The sequence below is a fragment of the Protomyctophum parallelum genome, assembly GCF_964188405.1.
Source record: "Protomyctophum parallelum genome assembly, chromosome: 19".
Lineage (NCBI taxonomy): Eukaryota > Metazoa > Chordata > Actinopteri > Myctophiformes > Myctophidae > Protomyctophum > Protomyctophum parallelum.
In genome coordinates, this window is record NC_139717.1 from 19,095,120 (window position 1) to 19,116,098 (window position 20,979).

The 20,979-nt window shown below is 42.5% G+C and overlaps 2 protein-coding genes across 3 annotated transcripts in view; one reads left to right on the forward strand and one right to left on the reverse strand.

Annotated features, from left to right (window-relative positions):
* Positions 1-1,792: 1,792 nt before the first annotated feature.
* On the forward strand, positions 1,793-12,690 carry LOC310877161 (ankyrin repeat and SOCS box protein 2-like). 2 transcript variants are annotated; one of them, XM_083790897.1, is made up of 10 exons: positions 1,793-1,848; positions 2,982-3,303; positions 4,458-4,556; positions 6,076-6,242; positions 6,352-6,507; positions 8,069-8,314; positions 8,843-9,014; positions 9,664-10,222; positions 11,337-11,490; positions 11,920-12,690. In XM_083790897.1, exons 2-10 carry the CDS (start codon positions 2,993-2,995, stop codon positions 12,105-12,107), a joined length of 2,052 nt encoding a protein of 683 aa, XP_083647023.1. In that variant the 5' UTR covers positions 1,793-1,848; positions 2,982-2,992; the 3' UTR covers positions 12,108-12,690. The 2 variants fall into 2 exon arrangements, with proteins under 2 accessions (XP_083647023.1, XP_083647024.1); XM_083790898.1 differs by lacking the exon at positions 4,458-4,556.
* Positions 12,691-14,173: 1,483 nt separating this feature from the next.
* LOC310876815 (uncharacterized protein) overlaps positions 14,174-20,979 on the reverse strand; it is a 36,216-nt gene continuing 29,410 nt past the window's right edge. Inside the window, exons 17-18 of the mRNA XM_083790469.1 lie at positions 19,605-19,758; positions 14,174-17,844 (exon numbers count right to left, since the gene is read on the reverse strand). Of these exons, the coding sequence (XP_083646595.1) occupies positions 17,657-17,844; positions 19,605-19,758 (342 nt within the window). The 3' untranslated portion in view covers positions 14,174-17,656. The remainder of the gene's footprint in view (positions 17,845-19,604; positions 19,759-20,979) is intronic.

The window sequence follows — 20,979 nt, forward strand, 5'->3', positions numbered from 1 at the left end:
CTATACTACGGTATTAATATATAATGTCAACAGCTCTGACACCAAGGTGTGAGTTTTAATCGCCGACTTTGGGGGAGGCCAGTGGTATTGTTTATCCTGAATCCTTTGCAGAAAAACGGGATTCATCCGTTGACTCCAGTGTGAAGGTTTCACTGTCCGTGGTGATTTCAGCTCCCATTTCATCTGCTAGTATCGGTCCACTGTTTTATCAAGTCCAGACTCGGCACAGTCACAGCCATCAGGATATTTTAGAGTAGCCTATACTTTGTTCCGTATGTTGACAAGCTTTTTATGCTGATTTCCTTTCCCAGCTGGACTTGGCACCTACCCACAGTGCCACAAGTCGTGCCAGTTACTAGTAGTTGTGGCCCACAACTAGTACACCAGTTACTAGTAGTTGTGGCCCACAACTAGTACACCAGTTACTAGTAGTTGTGGCCCACAACTAGTACACCAGTTACTAGTAGTAACTGGTGTACTGACCTGCCCCATGGTATTGCTTGTTGTGCTTGACTGACCAGCCAACTGGCCTGATGTGAACCCTGTAAACAATCTGTTGTATTGTCAAGACGAAGATATTAGACACTGGACTCAATACAGATTACTGCAGCTGTCGAAGCCAACCTGGACTTCCATATAACACCTCAACAGTGCCAAAGGCTGTTTGGGGGGTGACAGTGGATGGTGACAGTGTCCGATTTCTCGGGGCACTTAAAATACCACAGTATAGAAATGCTTTGTTGTAAAATTCCTGGATTTTCCTGGATTTTCACACACATGATCGTGCCCAACCGCTGTGTCTTGGCAGCATCCATCGCTGCCCTCAGTGTGTGAGATGGCTGGATTATATTAAGACCTGAAACGCATCTGTGTCAGCTTAGCCTTTATCCACTGTAAAACCATTATTTTAAACTTCACGAGCTAGCTTGTAGATCTGCTATTTTTTCAAAAATCGTGAAAATGTGTGCAAATCTTTGAATTATATACATATTCTTTCACAGCCAATGTTTTAAACTCAAATATTTGCTTCTGGGGAACCACATATTTTCAGATAGAGGTCCGTGGCCAAATACAGATCATTCTGGGGGTACTTGACTTAAACAAGTTGAGCACCAGCGGTCGCACTGATACGTTTTTCTGAAAACTGTCACGATTTAGAAGACATTTAGAATCTGGTCTCAGGTCTTAAAGTGTTATACAACGTTAACCCATTTTGGGTGGGAACCCCTTTTGGTGTTAGCATTATGTTGTGCTTTAGCTATTGAAAAATAGCAGATCTACAAGCTCATAGCGCGCCACTGAGTGGCGCGCTACGAGCTTGTAGGTCTGCTATTTTTGAAAAATCGAAGAACCACTGACATAGAAACATAGCTTTTTCAGAAAACTGTAATTTTCAAACAGACATTTTTAGAATCTGATCTCAGGTCATAAGTCAACATAGCGATATCCTTGTGTGCAGGTGCATACATACATAATACATACATACACTACACGTCATATACAGTGGGATACTGTGACCCCCCCCCCCCCCCCTTCCTTTTTGTTGGGACATATTGAGTTCACATTGTGAACCCATTATGCAGTATATGGGTCAGCGCGGGTAAATAAAGGGTCCCAAGGCCACTGTGGCTTTGGGCCATACATATCACTGAAGGGCATAAGGGCCGACCTGAAGGGGCACAGCCTGTCAGCCCCCGCTGCTTTCAGACATGTGGGGAGGAGTCGAGGCGGAGGACCAAACATAGCTCATGTGCCCGAGTGTGAAGTCACGTGACTGTCTAAGAATAAAGACGCATGAACAGAGACAGCCTGCAAAGTCTTGACAGAGAAGAGGTTCAGTATACACAGGTAAGAATTTATAACATAATATAACGTGAATTGAATACTGTGTGTGGATAAATGCTACGGTTGCTTAATGTTAATATGTGGTTAGTGTTGTTGCTCAAAATTAATAATGTGGTATAGTCCGTTTTTCATTTCCGCACAGCACTGGTTCTCACAGTGGGGTCCAGTGACCGCCAGGGGTCCACGGGGGGGTTCCAGGGGGTCCCCAGCAAAAAATGTTAATATAGCTTGAAAATCTGTTTAAGCACTTTCTAGGTAGTCCAACATTTAAAATATCTTGTGTCGTAAAAAAATAAAACAAGTCAAAGGTCTTTTTCGAGATCTTTCCAATATCGTATTCATTCCCAACCACCCACAAATTACATTGTATGTCAAATGTATATTGTTAAATGTTGAAGAAACAATGCAACGTATGCATTATCAACCAACGATGCATAGGACTATAACATTTTACTTTTTAGTGTAGATGTTTGATATTGGTATGAGTAAATGTGACTGCAGTGCATAGTGTTGAGACTTTGAAGCTTTGAACTTTTGAAGCTTGTAGATCTGCTATTTTCAAAATGTTTTCTATGCATTTGAAAACTTGTGAAACGGAACATTCTGCATTATGAATACTTTCTACTTTTGGCACTTTTAAGTACATTTTAATACCAATTCTTTTGTACTTTTACTCAAGTCCATTTTGAATTCCAGACTTTTACTTTGTAACAGAGTACTTATACATTGCAGTATTGATATTAGTACCCAGTGGCTGTTATGATCACGCACCTATATATTACAGTATTATGTACTATGTGTAAATATGTTTTTTGGACCTTGTATAAAAGCTTTTAGTTGCACAGTCTTGTCAGCAAAGGCTTGTCAATATCTGATGTAAGAAAACACACGAGCTTTAGCCTACTTGTATTCTTGGTGGAAAACGAGAGAGAAGAGACCCTTCAGTTGTACTGTTTGTAACAAAAGCTTGTAAATACCTACTTCCCTTAATATATACCTCTTCTTCCCTTTCTTAGTTTTTCTTGGGGAAAAAAATGACACAATGGGAACATACGCCTAAAAACAAATTACACACACTTTTTGACCTGTAAAACTGTGACGTGACAATAAAGCTTATTCTTAATCTCCCTCATCAGCATCGATCGTCATGGAGACAGCCGGCATTTCTGTGGGAGCCTCGATCGGTCCATCGTTGGGGTTTGAGGACTATTCTGTCTACACCAACCTGTCCGACGAGGAGCTGATCCAGATAGCCATCGAACGCAGCCTCAGCGACGACCACAATAAGACCCCATCCGCGGATACCAGACAGACTCCATGTGCATCCAATGCAGACGTCTCTTGGCGCAGCGCCCAATACCTCCAGAGCACCAGCGGCGCTCAACCCGATGCCCAGAACCACAGCGTCACCGCTCACTACAGTTCTCCCAATCCTCCAGCTTTGAAGCCTCCAGACGGGTAGGTGTCTGTCAGATCATTCCAAATGAATCAGTCAATATGAAGAGGCTGTACAAACAATGCAAAGGTTCAAGTCTAACGACTATAGCTTTAACTGCTTAGAATCATTATAGTGATGATTATAGAAAGCATTATAGTTGTTTATATTTATATAGTGTTTTATTTATTGCCTGTTTTAGGTTGTTATGTTTTGTTTGTCTCAGACCAAGGACCACCCAGTTTCAACATATCTAATGCTCATTATAACACCAGTGATAACCAGTGACATCAGAGCCTAGGCAGGTTTGGTCATTTCAAACGAGATTTAAATGTTTTATTTGTATTTATATGTTTTAATTAACACAATAGCAATGGCCTCTATTATACCATGCTAACTCTCCAGTAATAGAATTAGAAAACACGAAGGGCATAAGCAGTCTGAATTTTCATTTCGTTTCACTTCATTATTCAGAACACATTTTCTTAATGGCCGTGGCTAGCGATTCAGGGCTGGAGCCAGGCTAGCATAAGCTTGGATTCTCCATCAACAATCTCACTGTTGGCAACTAAAAGTTTCTGAACTGTCCACAGCCCTCCTCTGAGACACAGGCCGAGTAGTGGACAAACAATTGTACCAATGAGCCTTTAATTAGTGAGGACCAATTATATGAAGAAAATGGGTGAAGTGCTCCTTTAACCCACACTGGGTCGGAACCCATGAATTAAAAACCAAATGCAATGATTGTTTTAGTAATTTCATGAAGAAATCAAAGAAATTCCATAATTTAGACATACATTTGCTCACAACGTGGCGCATTATCATCTTGTAGATCTGCTATTTTTGAGGGGCGCTAGCTATATACAGGTTTAATGTTTGTTTTTACTTTTAGTTCAATGTTTGTGACAATTAACAATGAAGCGAAATGTGTTTTGTCCCTAACACAAACATTAAATCTAATTAACAATAAAGATAATTTAATATTTGTTTTGACACCGTTTGTTTTACATCATCATTACATCACCTAATGATAAGAGCGCCCCTCACTTCACACAGCGGTGATTTTTAGTAGTTTGTTCCCCCGGGGCAAACGTCTAATTTCTCTTTTGGGTCTCGAGCTAAAAAGTGTGGGAACAGACTAACATGCATGCTGGCTAACTCCTTGTTCATGTGACAGGGGCTGGGTGAGTCACTTCACAACGGGTTACGGAAAGCGAATGGTGGCGTATCGCAACGCTGTTGGAAACATTATGCGCGTCGAACCAGAAACCGAGGAGTGAGTTGAAACAGACACACCTGTAACACAGGACAAATCAACGGCATGAATACACACACCTGTAACACAGAACAAATCAATGGCATGAATAATAACTATATAGACAATAGACATATAGGGCCGCTCTGCGTCTCTCTCTGCCATGCAGGCGGCCTACCCAGGTCTGTGTAATATAATGCTTTTGTAGGCTACTGCACAGTGACTATAGTGTTTGTTTGTTTGTTTACATTTTTTGCATACTTTTTTGTTTTATCATTATACTTGTCAATGCATGGCTTTTGAAGATCAGGTCATATGGAAGCCAAGTTTATGGACTTTGAGGATATTCAGCGTCAAGTGTCGATTTCTGTCCTAACACAAACATTAAATGCCATTGACAATGAATGGATTGACGGCATGAGAATTTACGGCATGTGTCTAAGCAAATCGGCTATTATCTCCTAACACAAAGGAGGAAATTCCCATTGAGAATGAATGGATAATTTACGTCATGTATTGTTATTTCATGACAACTAGAGTAATTGCTGTTTTTGTTTTACATCATGAAGATGTATGACGATAAGAGCGCCCCTCACTTCACACGGGTGTGATTTATGACATAATCATAAATCGATTGCCAGCGAGTCTATGGACTTAAATATTTGTTTAGGGCACAACATTTTCACCAATGTTTTCTCAGCTGCATTTTGTTTAAGGTAAGAACAGAATCTAGACACTCAAGAGCATGTGTACGTGTGCTCTTGAGTGTGTCTATTCTGTGATTCTGTAAATTCTGTACTCCCCACTCCCCAGTTCCTGTCACACTACTGTCCACACTAGGAACAAAGGCAAAAAACACCCCAAAAATGTGTGTTACAGTAAAATAGTTAAAACATACTCTCTCCCCATGCCTTCGGCCTGGTGGAGACAACCAGTAAAAGCAAGAAAAACGGGGTGAGGGCTGCCCCGACAACGTGTTTCGCTGTTGGCCCGGGGCCGGGGGGGTGGCATTTCAATCTCCCTTGGGAGGTGCCCGGCCTCAATGGGACCTGGCCCCGTTTTTCTCACTTTCACTGCTTTGGACAACTTTCTACTACATCAAGTGATGTACTGTATTAGCACGACGCGTCTTGGCCGTGAGCTTCGCGCCCCCTATCTTCCTTCCAACCCATCACTTACACAGCCTTGGTTAAGCAACCCTGACTGGTTTTGATTGATCATTGAAGTATTTATTGACAGTTTGCATAATTACAGTACATTTTCAACTCGATACAAGTACAACTCGATACAAAAACTGTGAGTGGACGACACCATAAAGCATTACACTTGTTTACAATAGGGCCCACCGTTTTCAATTCATCAAAACATTTAGAGACGTACGAATATACACTTCTATAGCCCAAAACAGGAAATCATCATAGGAGGTAAAAAGGGAAAATAATATATATACAGTGAGGGGGAAAGGGGGTGGGTGGGAGAAAATGGTGGAGGTATATGCTCTGCAAGGAGTGCACGTTCTTAGTTGTGTATTGTTTTCTAGGCAGGAGGATCCTCTACTTGAAGCGATAAGGACTGGTGACGCTAACAGAGTCAGAAAGCTAGTTAATGTCCCAGGATGCAACCTGTTGTCCAGTAAGCCTGGCTGGCTGTCAATCCACCAGGCAGCCGCCTATGGCCAGGAGGCCTGCCTCAGAGTGCTGCTGACAGGTAACACTGTACAAACACTTGTTTTCTTATTGTCCTGCTAAAGAACACGTTGTTCTGGGGATTATTGGATCTTCTCTCTGTTTAGTTCAGTGTGTCTTGTTTCTTCCAGCCCAGCCTGGCATGTTGAACAAGAAAACAGAAAAGGAACAGACAGCCTTGATGATAGCGGTCGATAAGGAGCATGCAAGCTGTGTCCGTCTGCTGCTGGAGAGTGGAGCTAATCCTGACCTTGTGAATGCAAATCGAGAGACTTCGCTCTATAAAGGTAGAACATGTCATTGAGGATGCGGAAATTGTCAGTGTTATGTCTGTGTAGTTCAAGTGGTTCCCAACACGATTCCTTAGCGCTTCCGACTACTGCTGGTTTTGTGTCCTATAGCAGGACTCATAGTATTGCTGTTTAATTTCATTCTATTTAGACTGACTACTAAGGGACTACTAGTTAGACCTGGCTATGGGGCTATAAGATGAACCAGGAAGCCGCAGGACCAAGGTTGAAAGCCACTAATGAATCCTCCTTAATTCACCTCATATAGTTTTCTACAGTTCATTTCTCACGCAATGGGAAAATGAACCAGGACAGGGAACGGGTATGCCACCTTTTTGAAGCGTGGTGGGACTACAGTTAAGCACTGCTCAAAGCCTATATTTTGTACGTGTTCACCTTTGTGGGAAAATCTAAGAGACCTTTCAGTTGTACAATTTGTAGCGAAAAGCTTGTAAATATCCAAGACCCACACAGAAGAATACTCTTGTCTCTTTACATGTGCTTTTTGTGGTAAAAGCACTCAAACTTTCTTTCTTATCCGGCCTTATATACCACCCCTCTCTCTCTTTTCTTCCCTTTCTTTTTTTATTGGACACAATAGAATACTCCGGGAGGCATACTATCATCCGACAGAGCATTGCTCCGAAGGAGCAATGCTCCGAGGTGCGCTGCGGGTCGGGAGAGGGTTGCGGTTAGGTTTAGGTGTCTGCCCCGGGGGAGGTTAGGGTTAGGGTGAGGGAGGAGGTAGGTTGTCGTTCGGACCAATGCTCCGTCGGATGAAAGGCATGCACTCGAATACTCCCGCACACTGTATTTGCTCGGTACATGAGTAGGTCCACAGGCACAAATAAGAAAATACTCATGTACAGAGCAAATACACATTGTGTGTGTGTGTATTCTATTGCTTTTATTGATGTCCACTTGTCACGATGTGAAGAGGGTTAGGACCCAAACGCAGGACAGAGGCAGAGAGGCAGAGTATAGTGGAAATTGCAGGCGGTTTATTCACCAAAAATCCAACACGAGGAGAACACAAGGAGTAACACTGGGAGACAAAGTACTAGGAGCATAACACTTGACACATGACATACAAACAATGATCTGACAAAGAACTGAAAAAACAGGAGAGTATAAATACACAGGGCACAGGTGAACAAAACTCAAAATCAAGACAGGGATTGGCTAAGTGACTAACAGGACACAGGTGGAGCAAACTAATAATCACAGATGAGACAAGACAGGTAACAGTAACCACAAAGGAAACCAGGACACAAAATACTACAAAATAAAGGAGCACAACAGAACAGTAAAACACTAACCCAAACTAGGAACAAGGAACACTAGAAAACACAGCAGAAAACGTCACGGATCGTGACACCACTGGCACCTGTGCATACGCCTGATTTCTAGGTGTGCGAAAGCTTTCTCCTACAGTTTTTTTTTTTTTACAAAATGACACAATGGGAACTATGCACACAAAACAATTTAAATTTTCTTAGTTTACAAAACTGTGAGAAATAAAGCACAACAAAGCTGACTCTGATGCTGTTCTCCCCAGCGTGTGAGAGGAGCAATGCGGAGCTGGTGGCCACGCTGTTGAACCACGGTGCAGCCGCCAACACCCCTACTGTCCAGGGATGGACGGCGCTGCACGAAGCCGCCACGCAGAACAACGTGGAGGTCTGCCAGATGTTGGTCAAAGCCGGAGCCAAAGTCAACGCCGTCACCGTCCACGGCATGACTCCACTGTGCACTGCTGCCGAGGGCGGGAAGTGTGAAGCCACACAAGTCCTCCTCAAACACGGTAGGTAGGTAGGTAGAGGCAGTGGTGGAAAGTAACTGAGTACTTTTACTTAAGTACTGTACTTAAGTATTTCCGATTTCCAGTACTTTTACTTCTATTCCACTACATCTCAGAGACAAAATTTGTACTTTTACTCACTACAATTATTTGAAAACTTTAGTTACTAGGACTACTGGTTTTATATCCATTGCACTGAACCTTTTATTCTACAGGTACTGAATGTCAGACCAGGCACATAATAAACAAAGGATCGCACACAGTGGCAGGAGTACATTTATATTATGTTTTAACTTTACATAACTTGAGAGACAGACGTTTCGGCTATCCATCCTTCATCGGTGTCTGACACTGAAACAGTGTGAGACACATATTCTTAATAGGTCTTCAAAGGTTATAAAATGCCTTGAAATCGCTGTTTTAACTCACAGAATTACGTGAGGTAAACTGTATATTCTGTGCCGGGAATATATAAAGCGTCATTATCCATGTGCGTGTGTGGGTAAAATGTTATAAATTGAAATGAACCAGGTGCAGACATAAACAGCCGAGCGACCGATGGATCGACGGCCCTTTATGAAGCGGCAAAGAACGACCGTGGGGACGTTGTGGAGCTTCTTCTGTCCCACAACGCAGACGCTGACGTACCAGGCAAGAGAGGCCTGCTGCCACTTCACATCGCCGCACAGAGAGGAAGTGACATGTATGTACAGTACACTCAAGCACTGCCCCCACTCACTACTGTCACCAAAGACACCACAGGTGAAAGGAGTTTGCCTCAAAGTCTGCAGAGTCTTTTGTGGTGGTTCCGACCGACTCGATACCTGGCACTGCACTCCCTGTGGGGGTGTGGAACGCGTGTGTCGAATGTGAAGTTGGTGGGTCAAACGGTTCTCGAGTTACGTGCATGTACAACCGTACACACATGTACGTACGTTACCCTCCTTCAGACCGTCCATTACTAACACTATCGCAAACTAACCTAACCCTAACCTCACAGGAAGCCCCGGGTGTATTTGAACCCGCAGCACGGATTAGTTGTATCCGGCCACGCAGGTCTGACTAGGATGTCTGGCTTATGGGCAGTGACCCAGTCCCCGCGAAGGGCAGTAGAGAGACCAGGATTACTGCATGTTTTTGTGAGGGTACGGGGAGAACATGCAAACAAAGGCCCTTTCGCCAACCCCACCCAGGGTCTGGGTCTGGGAGGAGAGAACAAGTCCCCAGCGGGAACCAAACCCTGTCCCTGGGACCATTCTAGCTGTGAGGCGACAGTACTACCAACCCACCATGGCCCAGATGCACCTTCCTTGTCATTACTATGATGGATTAAGAATGTGATTACTTTCCAGCATGGTGTCCATGCTGATCCCAGCCACCGGTAAAACGAGGGTCCATCGAACCGGGATCAGTCCTCTCCACCTGGCGGCAGAATACGACCACGACGACGTTCTGGAGCTCCTGATCTCGTCCGGCTTCGACCCCAACGCCCAGCTGTCGGAGGAGAGGTCCAAGCTGTACGAGGACCATCGCAGCACGGCGCTCTACTCCTCCGTCTTCAACAACAACATGGAAGCCATCACCATGCTGCTGGAGGCGGGAGCCAACCCCAACCTGGACCTCTTCTGCCCTCTGCTGGTGGCCGTGAGGCAGGGCTGCATGCAGACGGTCAGACTGCTGTTGGAACACGGAGCCAACGTCAACGCCTACGTCCCCTTCCATCGCACCAGCTTCCCGGCCTCCATCCTCTTCAGCCTGAAGCAGCTCCACGTGCTCAAGTTGTTGCTGGACAACGGCTGCGACGCCCGGTCCTGTTTCACCTGTGACTACGGCAGCGGGCCTCATCCGCCAATCAGAAACGCCCGCCTAGAGAGAGTCCTGTCCGACGACACGCGCAACCATTGCTACCAGGTGTGTGTTTCCTTACCAGCTAGTTAATGGGCTCTGTGCATAATTATAGTCCATTGTTTTTAGAAGGTGCATATACCCATTTATGTTCTGTTCCGGTTCATTATCCCATAGATTTGTTTGATTGACTCTGCAGCAGATTTGAACTGGAAACACGTGTGAAGGCACCGTGTATTTCCAGTTCAAACTAGTATAGCCAAGTCAAATCAAACAAAGCTATGGGGAAAGGAACCAGAACAGGAAATGGGTATGCCACTTCTAAACATTTAGGACCACTATAGACTTGGCTGGCAAACCATTTACGTCATACGTGCTCTAAACAAACATTAAAAATCCCATAGACTTGACTGCCATAATTATGATCTCTTAATCTTTAACCCTTGGCCTACAATTCATGGAAAAAACGGAATTAATCGAAAAATCTAAACCTCCCGTTAACGGAAAAAACGGAATGACAATCAATATCAGTTATCGCGGGGTCAAAAGAGCAAAAATTAATATTCTTTCGCTAATATCACTAATGTTGGATGTAATTTACCAAAAAACGGCCGAAATCCGCGTGATCGTATTTGGGGTTGATTTGAGGATAATTTGACTTAGTTATGAAAAATATAGCATTAGCTTAGCAATCCGGACCAGCCAAGCTATTGACTAGGGTCAAAATAGTACAGGATGTTGTTGATCGTTCAACCGGAAGTGACTTAGGAAGATCCGTCTATTTTAGCCAAAATCAGCATAATGATGCTTTCCCGCCATCTGGTGGCGAATCGAGAGAATACATTTGCAATGAATGAATGGAAAAAAAACATCTCTTCAATCCACCAGATCTTTCTTGTATGTTAAAACGATTAATTAAAAATATGCCAATTTGTTACCCAAACAAAAAAATTGGGACTGGCAGGGCAAGGGTTAAAAGCCATGTACTGTATTGGAGGTGCTAGTGTCCCTCAAAAACAGTTAGCCAAGCTATTAATGTGTTATTCTATACTGAGTCTATATTATGTTCTATTTAAGGACCCCCTCGAAAATGAGATGATGCATATAGGAGTCAAGGGGCTTATCCTTCAAATAAAAGGTACTATATAACAAGTTAACAACGTAGTTTGTGAATTTTCAGTTCTGTGAGATCATCTCCATGGACAGCATCAGCCGGTGGGCAGGGCCCACTATTGACGTTCTATTGGACTATGTGGGTCATGTGACTTTGTGCTCCAGGCTTCAGGAACAACTGGACAGCTACACTGGTTGGCACGGCATCAAAGAGAAAGCAGGTAACAGAAAACCAGTCGTATTAGACAGACTTTGACTGCATCCAGACAGTAGATTCACGAAGATACCAAATGCCGCGAGCGGCAGGAGTCTCTTCCTGGTTTTTAGACAGCTGGTGGATGGAAATTAAGCTCCACCCACACGGCAAGTTTCCGGTTCTCTGGCTCTGCAGCGTGGGTGGAGCTTCATTTTGATCCACCAGCTGTCTAAAAACCAGGAAGAGACTCCTGCCGCGAGCATTTTTTTTTAAAAATATTTTGAAATAATAAAAACAAAACAAACAAAAATAAATTGTTTAAATGGAAGAAACCGGAACATTTCACATATTTACGACCCATACAAATTTGTCCGCGACCCAAAGCCGGGTACCGACTGACTGTTTTGGAACCACTGCTCTATAGTGTGTAAGTGCAGAATGTTGTGTGTTCCAGCACCGCCATGGAGACTCATGCAGTTGTGTCGACTGAAGATCAGACAGCAGGTTGGAAATCAACGCCTCAGAGATATCGAGACCTTACCTCTTCCTGGAACTCTCGTCAGGTTCCTCCAATACCAGCAGGAAGCTTCTGTGGATGAACCCCAGGAATCATGGGAGGACATGATGAACGCATGGAGCTAAGCATTGTGGGGGAAAAACCAGCGTTGACGACAAAGATCAGGCAAAAAGTAGAAATCCATCGTCAAGGCTCTGTCAGAAAGACACAGTCCGACACATACGGTACGTGGCTGGTTAAGACTCACCCCTGGCTCCTGACATGCGTTGCCGGTTAAAACTCACCCGTGGCGGACGAATGCCTGTCAGATGGTTAGTACGTCGGTCCAAACACATGCATCCCCTGGGGACCGCCCCCTTTCCTCCTTCCTTGGCTTTCTGAGAGAAAGGCAGGAGTGGTCTGCTCTGAACAAAAATGCCTCAAATCACATTATCTATGTATGTGATCCGATTTTTCATATTCCATCCAAAGTTTGCAGGAGTGGCTTAATGCCTCAAATCATGGACGCAATCTCCCATTACACATAAAGCCCACATTGACATTTTTAAATCCACCCTGAAAAAAATCACCTTCTTCTTCTTTTAGCTCAGTCTGAGCGCAACTAACTCATTGTCTTGTTTCTTTCGAACATGCTGTATTGTATGAGGTCTATGATGTTATTTTGAATGGTTACGTTCTGTTGTTTTTAAAAATGCTTTACAAATAAAAAGTGGCTTGTCTTGAGTACAATTGAGGTACGGTTAACATTGTTTGAGTATGTCCATTCTTCCAGTAATATAATAATAATAATAATATTATTATTATTATTATTATTATTATTATTCCAGTAGGCTACTTCTACTCCACTACATCTACTTTTGGGGCGGCAGTGGTTCAGGAGTAAGAGTGGCCGTTAGAGAGCAGAGGCCAGATGGGAACGTGACCACGAATGTAGCGTTTCTGGTGAAAGAAATGCAAATGCCACTCCTTCCCATGCCATGCCGGATTAAGGCAGCATTCAGGAGAATTGCATTTTTCCTCCTGAACTTAGTATTTTGCTGTTGAACAAATTAGTTTATAAATGTTTTCAAATCTAATGTCGTACACCGCATCTCCACTAGTTAAAGAGTGCTGGATTGCGCCCCGAAAATGGCTGATCTACAAGCTCTTAGCGCGTCGCAGCGGAGCTTGTAGATCTGCTATTTTTGTCCAAAATGATGTGTATGTGTGGGTGAATGTAATGCACAATCTACGTGAAGCGCCTTGGACAAAAGCACCTATATACATGCACCATTTACCTAACTAGTAGGCTAGGCAAATATTATAATTATTTAGTTATAGTTACTGTATCTCTACAGGTTCATTCATTTAATGGAAATCCCCTTCCCATAATATGGGAAGGGGATTTCCATTAAATGTTAAATGTTGTGGCCGTGTTCTCCTTTGTGGCGTTCTTCGAGATCGGGCCGGGGCCCATCCGCTTCTTCATCACCGCGGAGATCTTCTCCCAGGGGCCGAGGCCCTCGGCCATGGCCGTGGCCGGTTTATTCAACTGGACCGCCAACTTCATTGTGAGCATGAGCTTCCAGTACGTAGAGGAGCTGATGGGCCCCTACGTGTTTCTCATTTTCACCGTGCTGCTGGTCGCGTTCTTCGTCTACACCTTCCTCAAGGTGCCAGAGACCAAGGGACGAACCATCGATGAGATCACCACCGCGTTCCGCAAGGAGGCAGAAGAAGGCAGAGGACAGGGAAACCCCCTTTCTGAAACCAGCTCCTCGCCACTCGCCCTACACACTTGCCCTCGATATGCGCGTTCACGCGAGGCTGCGCCATATTAAGTGTCGTCCGAAACCAAGCAGCCTTGAGTGGAAGTGGCTTATAAAGCCCTCAAGAGCGAGTCTGTGCCGATCTAGACTCGATTGCCTTGTGCAGCCCTGCTCTCTGTCCGCATGGATACCGCGACCTACAAATGTAAGTACCACCACAAATAATTGATAAATCATTTAATAAACTCCTCCTAAACAATCTTCATCTGATGCAGAATAGGCAACGCTCCAACTGATGTTCACAAGGGCTCTTTATTTACCCCACCGTGAAAAACTAAATGAAACCACACAAACAAAACAACTTTTAACAATGATTTATAAACACCATGGATGTATAGGCCTATGACATGTCATTTTTGACAGTCACGCTGTATTTCCTTTTTACATATTAATGAAATCCATGTCACACAATACACGATGCAATGCAATATAACTGTACAAACAAAATAACAGGTAACACAATTGCATGATGGTAACCATGGCAACGAATGGTGTCTGTTTCCTGTTTCTGCACAAGGAGGGCGAGTGTATTTCCAAACAGTTTTTTATACCCAGCACCCTAATTAAGGGAACTTGATTCAGATGGAGGGGCACTTCCTGACAAGGGAACCTCCTGAGAGCACTTCAAGTCAAGGGACTGGTTTCAGAAAGGGCCAAAGGTTGGGAGGCCCGAGGAGGAAGCGTCATCTGCAGGCCCGGTTTGGCCATCGGGAGCACCGGGACGATTCCCGGTGGCCTGCCTCCTAGTGGCCTGGCTGTCAAAACAAAAACAAAAAAAATGGAAACAAGCCTGCCGGCTTTCTTGTGTTTGTATTTTTCAATAAACAAATCAATAAATAAATAAATCAGACCCTCTATAAAGTGTGCGAACTATAAAGTGTGGTAACTGTAGCTCTGATTATTTCTGAGAGGAAAATACTTGAATGGGAGCTGTCAGCTTTTCACATTGATGTCTATGGGATTGTTTAAATCAAGAATAAATGTTGAACTACATTTAACATATCGATTAGAAAAAGTCAAGCACACCATTCCAGATGAAGCCAGTCAATTTGACATATGACTCATCATGTGTAGGCTATGCCACAATACAACTGGCTGCCTAGAGCAGGGATAGGCATGTGTAGTGTGTTTTTTAACTCAAATATTAATATTAGCCTATATTAATGTGTATAGGTATTCCACTTACACCCTGCACATAATGCTACACTCATTCAAACTCTGACTAGGTGGGTTATTATATACATCCTGATGTGAAAGAAAACATATATATTTTTTTATATATATTTTTTATCCCACAATTTTGTAACCCATTGTTCACCCCTGTGTCAATCATCTAATGTGATCCTGGGCTCTACACACCCTCCGCCAACCTGGGGAGAGCAACGGACTTAACTCATGCTTCCTTCATGCTTGAGTGTCCAAGTTGCTCCTTTACACCTGACAGGGGGGAGTTTCCCTGGTTGGACGTAGCACATGGAAGGTCTGTCTGTCTGTCTGTCCTCAGATATCAGTTGCCAACCATTTGCTTTACTGTAACCCCCCAATAAAACACCCAGGGGTCTTTTCAACACAAAGGATCTCTAGAGAAGATATTGTGACATATTTTGAGAGGCATAAGCTATCCAGATATACATCACATATACAGTATGTGTACAGTAACAGACTATAATGCGTTGTTTCATGTATGTGCTTTGTGTATTGTTGTGTTGGATTTTGTTCTTGTTTGCTGATGTATGAATTGTCCTGTTTATGTTTGTTTGTCCTGTCCTACTGTTCTTTTGTTTTGTTTTCTAATTATGTGTAGGCCTATTATGTAATCTGTATGTGCGGAACCCCTTGAAAACAAGATTCATATCAAGGGGTCATTCCCAATGAAGAATTTCAACTCATACTGTGTATTCAATATAAATTAATGAAGTGGTCTTAAAAACGTTGTTTTGGATTTGATGGCCTTGTGGCCCTGGCACTGGGCCTTGTTTGCACCCTCAAAAACAGAACTTCCAGGCCTGTCAAAAGCATCTTGACACATAACAGGCATGACAGGTCAAGACGGGAGACGAACCAATACTCTTCTGATGATTACCAGACAGCCTCTCTACCCACTGAGCAACAGCCAGCCCCATAAACCACTCAGACCAGAAGACTGTATTACTGTTTTCAAACCCATTGCTGAATGCTTGTCTGGATCTCTCTTCTGGGCCGGGTGGGCCCAGTTGTATCAAAAGTTAAGCTACTGTAAAATAACTGTGGCGTCACTTCATGAAGAGACAGAAAACAGTAAGCAATACTACAAACATCCTCATTCATCATAGTTTGGTCTTTTCTTTTCTTTTTCAAACCCCTCAACATCATATTTGGCACCATAGTTCTATACCTGTTTATTTGCATTGATAGTCTTATTTCTTGTATTTCAAAATATGTTTTAAAGAACCTCTAAGGATAAATGTATAGGCGTTTGAGATGGTGGAAGACGAGCCTTGTGTATGTCCTTATTTGTTTTGTCTTGTTGGATTGTTTTGGACAACATACAACTTTGCCCCTTGAGAAACAAGTTACTGCAACTCAAGGGGCTTATTCTCTAAGATGAAAGATACACCCACACATATCTGCTCAATACAAGCGTCAGAGTGTTAATTTCTCAGACTGCAATGTTTCTGTCCTGACTGACCTTCTTCAGCCATAACACAGCATTTTGTTACTTATATACAAACATTTGAGAGAAATCAACCAATCACTAGACAGAGTCTGATTAGAAAAGAGGAGTGCAGCTTGTGACGAATGCTGATTTGCTGACCTCATTTAAAGGCACAAGGACCCCAGTGAACTTTGACATAATTTAGATGTATTCTAAAAGCATTATACAAAGAATGATGTAAAGACACTTGGTTGTCCACTAAGAAGTCAACAATAAGAGCACTAAGAAGTCAAGAGACAAAAGTAAATGGGTACTGCTCTCATGACATACAGAGTGGAAAAATAGAATATATTTACGCATGCATGCACACGCGCACACACACACACACACACACACACACACACACACACACACACACACACACACACACACCAAATTCACTCAAACAGGCAAGAGGTTCTGAATTATAGTGCTTATAGGGTTTGAACTTTTTGAAGGGTGATGGATCCAAAATCCATACCCTTCGAATAAAGGTAACACTCTTGTACCGAGCAGATACTCAGTGTGCTCTGCTGGGGCATCTTTCTTCTTATTGATGTGCACTGGCCTACGCACCTGTCCATCCACACACCTTATCTCCAGGTGTGTGAAAGCTTTTTTCTACAGCTTATTCTCTAGTGAAATTTCAAATTAAAAAAATTGATAAATCTGACCTATAGGCATATACAATTACAAACACATATCATTAATAAATATATATTGTGGATGTTTACTTGACAAACGTGAACGTTTTATTATATTTTGTTCCTGAAATCCACTCTGATTATGTCAACTAATCAGATTTTAGAATGTTTCAATGTTCTTCTCTCCAATTTGAACAACCCATTTTCAAGATTTGACCCAATCTAATCAGCCAGAATCTGATCAGATAGCTTGTGAACAAGTGGATCCATAGGTTATTTGACAATGATGACGGTATTTCCTGCAGGCTGCTGACATCTAGTGGTAAGAGACTGGATGCACATGATGACTGTAATCATGTTTTTCACAAATGCATATATTACACAATTAAGAATGTTTTACAGCAACCTGCTGAATACGGTCAGCCAAATCTAAATGTACAGAGACGCACATCCAGTAGCGAGGTAGACGTCATGTTCCATAGATCTCAAAGTCCATGGCGAGAAACAGGACGATCTTTGTTGTCAATGCTGGTTTTTCCCCACAATGCTTAGCTCCATGACCTCATCATGTCCTCCCATGATTCCTGGGGTTCATCCACAGAAGCTTCCTGCTGGTATTGGAGGAACCTGACGAGAGTTCCAGGAAGAGGTAAGGTCTCGATATCTCTGAGGCGTTGATTTCCAACCTGCTGTCTGATCTTCAGTCGACACAACTGCATGAGTCTCCACGGTGGTGCTGGAACACACAACATTCTGCACTTACACACAGTGGTGGAAAAGAGATTGTGACATAGAAAATAAAAAATAAAACGTTTTTGTAATTTTTCTTAATTCTTTTAGGTTTTCTGAGCTCAATTGCACCACAAAAACCCCCCCTGAATTTTTAACATTCAATAGATTTTCTGTAGTCTGGGGTTTTCTGGCTCAAACAACTGCTCTGATTTTCCTGCTGTTTGTGATGTCACAGCCTGCAAATCCCATATATCATGTCAATGGGATTTGCCAGCAGATGTCACTGTTTTCACTGTTTCGCCTCTCCAGACCACAGAAAATCCACTGAATGTTCAAAGTTCAGGTTTTTGTGGGTGTAATTGAGGTCATAAAACCTAAAAGAAAAACTAAAAATGAAAATGAATGTCATTAAACCTTTAAGTAAATGTATCAGTAGTACTGCAATGTCGACATATGTTACTCTTTTTTTTACTCTTTGTTTGAGCTGTCCACTCTTCCACTCTTTATTCTACCCCTTATCTGCTGTGTGTTGTTTGAATGTTATGTTATCTATGCTGCTGCATTGTCTGAAGATGTACCAATAAAGTACAACCTCGAACCTAGAACCTAGTAGAAGTACCGTATTCGAAAATAGTACCAAATGTAAAAATCTTTTTGCAGAATGTCTGTGTAAAATGTAAGTGTAAGGCACGATTCATACTCCTATTTTAGAGCCGAATAAAAGTCTGTTCAGCTCTGTAGAGCCTACAATGTGACGTCATTTGAGGTTCGGGGGGGACGGGTACCGTCCTAAAGTCAGCTCTTCTATAGTAACTATAGTGTATAGTAAAAGTACAATATTTGCCTCTGAGATGTACTGGAGTAGGCCCTAGACAACTTTTTCATCAATTAAAATGTCCAACATATTTCAAAAATATTTCATAAATAAAATAAAAATAAAAATAATAAAATATATCATTTATTTGTTTAAGTTTAAGAAGCAGTGAACATAGCAGTTCCACAAGCTCGCAACACGGCGTGAAGTGTTGTGCAGCTTGTAGGCCTACTGTATATCTGCTATTTACACTAGTTCGGGTCCCAGGCAAACTTCTAATCTCTTTTGTGTCTTGAGCTGAACAGTTTGGGAACCACACATAAAGCAGAGGCTATACTAACCAGCCTATCATCCACATCTGTTGGTTTCTTTATTTTATTATTTTAGTTGGTGGTGACTTTATTTTAACTAAGAAAGGGTTTTTCGTATACATTTGGTATCCGACCTAGACATCCAAGTACTGTATATCATATCATAACATAACACATTTGACATTGTGACAAACCGAACAGCTTGAAAATAATTTGAGAATCCAGCGAGTGATTGTAATTGTAGAGGCTCTCCCTACAAAATAGGCTTCCATAATGGCACATATCGCTCTAGTCTAGTGAACAGCAGCAGCTGCGATCTACATTTACTAGATTGAACTACACCGATAGATTAACTTTTTGCTATTCATTGATGCTTTGATGTGCTGTTAATGTGAACCTTCCAGCATTATGTTTAAACAATGTAATATAGTTATTGTTTTACCCACTTATTATTCATAATTAACATTCCAATTTTGGTGCTCTGGCTCATGGACTGTAAGAACCAAAAAGAACTGAACTGGTGGAAAAGGGTCCTCTGTGGAAACACTCTGAACTGGTTCAATGTTAGACAGGAAAAAAATAACTGAACCGGTGGAAAAGGGGCCTCTACTGTACAGTGTATGTGGTTTTTTCTGTTACCTGCTTTCTCTTTGATGCCTTGCCAATCAGGGTAGCTGTTCAGGTGTTCCTGAAGCCTGGAGCACAAAGTCACATGACCCACATAGTCCAATAGAACGTCAATAATGGGCCCTGCCCACCGGCTGATGCTGTCCATGGAGATGATCTCACAGAACTGAAAATTCACAGACAAATAAACGACATTGTTATATAGAGAGTCGCAGTCCCGCCCCCTTTCCGAACGACGAGGGCATCAGGAAATAATTCCCCAAGAAAAAAAGAAAAAAAAAACTAAAAAAAGTGTGGCCCTTTTTTCTTCTTTCTAATTATTTGTTCGGCCCAAACAATTGTGTTTATTGTCATGATTTGTCAACTCGGCTGTTGGCTTTGTCTAAGGCTTAAATACATTTAAATAAATACTTTTTTTTTTTTTTTAAGATATTTTTTTGCGGCTTACGCCTTTTATTGATTTTTTAAGGGACAGATAGTAGGCTGACAGGAAACGGGAGAGAGATGGGGGGATGACATGCGGTAAAGGCCGTGTCGGGCTCGGGAGTCGAACCCGCGGCACACCGCGACTGGATCACCAGTCCGGTGCCCAGACCGTTACGCTACGGCCTGGGCCAAATAAATACTTTTTGAAACGCCTATGGGAAAAAATGAATGGGGAATTATTTCCAGCGCCTCAGACAGATGTTTCCAAACTTTCCACCCTGCTTTAACTCTCCACAGACTGACAATATCGCTTCAGAGTGGACATGAAGGACTTTCTGGAATAATTAAAATTCCGTTGCAGGAAAATGGTCCAAAGTCATGTGTTGAGAGCAAATGGTAAATTCGGCCTTCACTGCACTCCATGCTATACTAATTCAAGTGGTTGAGTTTTTGGACATTGATTGATTGATTGATTGATTGATTGATTGATTGATTGATTGATTGATTAATTAATTAATTAATTATTTAATTATGATGTATCTGCTATCTGCTTGCAGTTTGTGGTGGGCCGGTCTGGGCCAAATGTCTGGGCAAGATGTTTGACCCAAATCCAGCCCTGCATGATGTATAAAATAATGTAAAGAAGGTTGGTTAATCCACTCATTCTGTATTGGTTCTGATGCATTCACAATGACAATGGCAATAATGTTTATAGGGGTTGGCATCTGTGTGTCTATTCCACACCTCTGTTCGCCTGCCTGTGATCGTACAGTATAGTGGTGAGTACTCAATGTGGGATAGCCTAAAATGCTTTTCCGTGATTATGACACTGTTATTGAGTGCAACAAATTGTTATTATATGGTTTCAGAAAAGTATGTCAGACAGAAAACGTAAAGCTTTTTTGGGGCACTGAACTGTACTGCATTCCAGTGGGCTAGTGGCGCAATGGATAACGCGTCT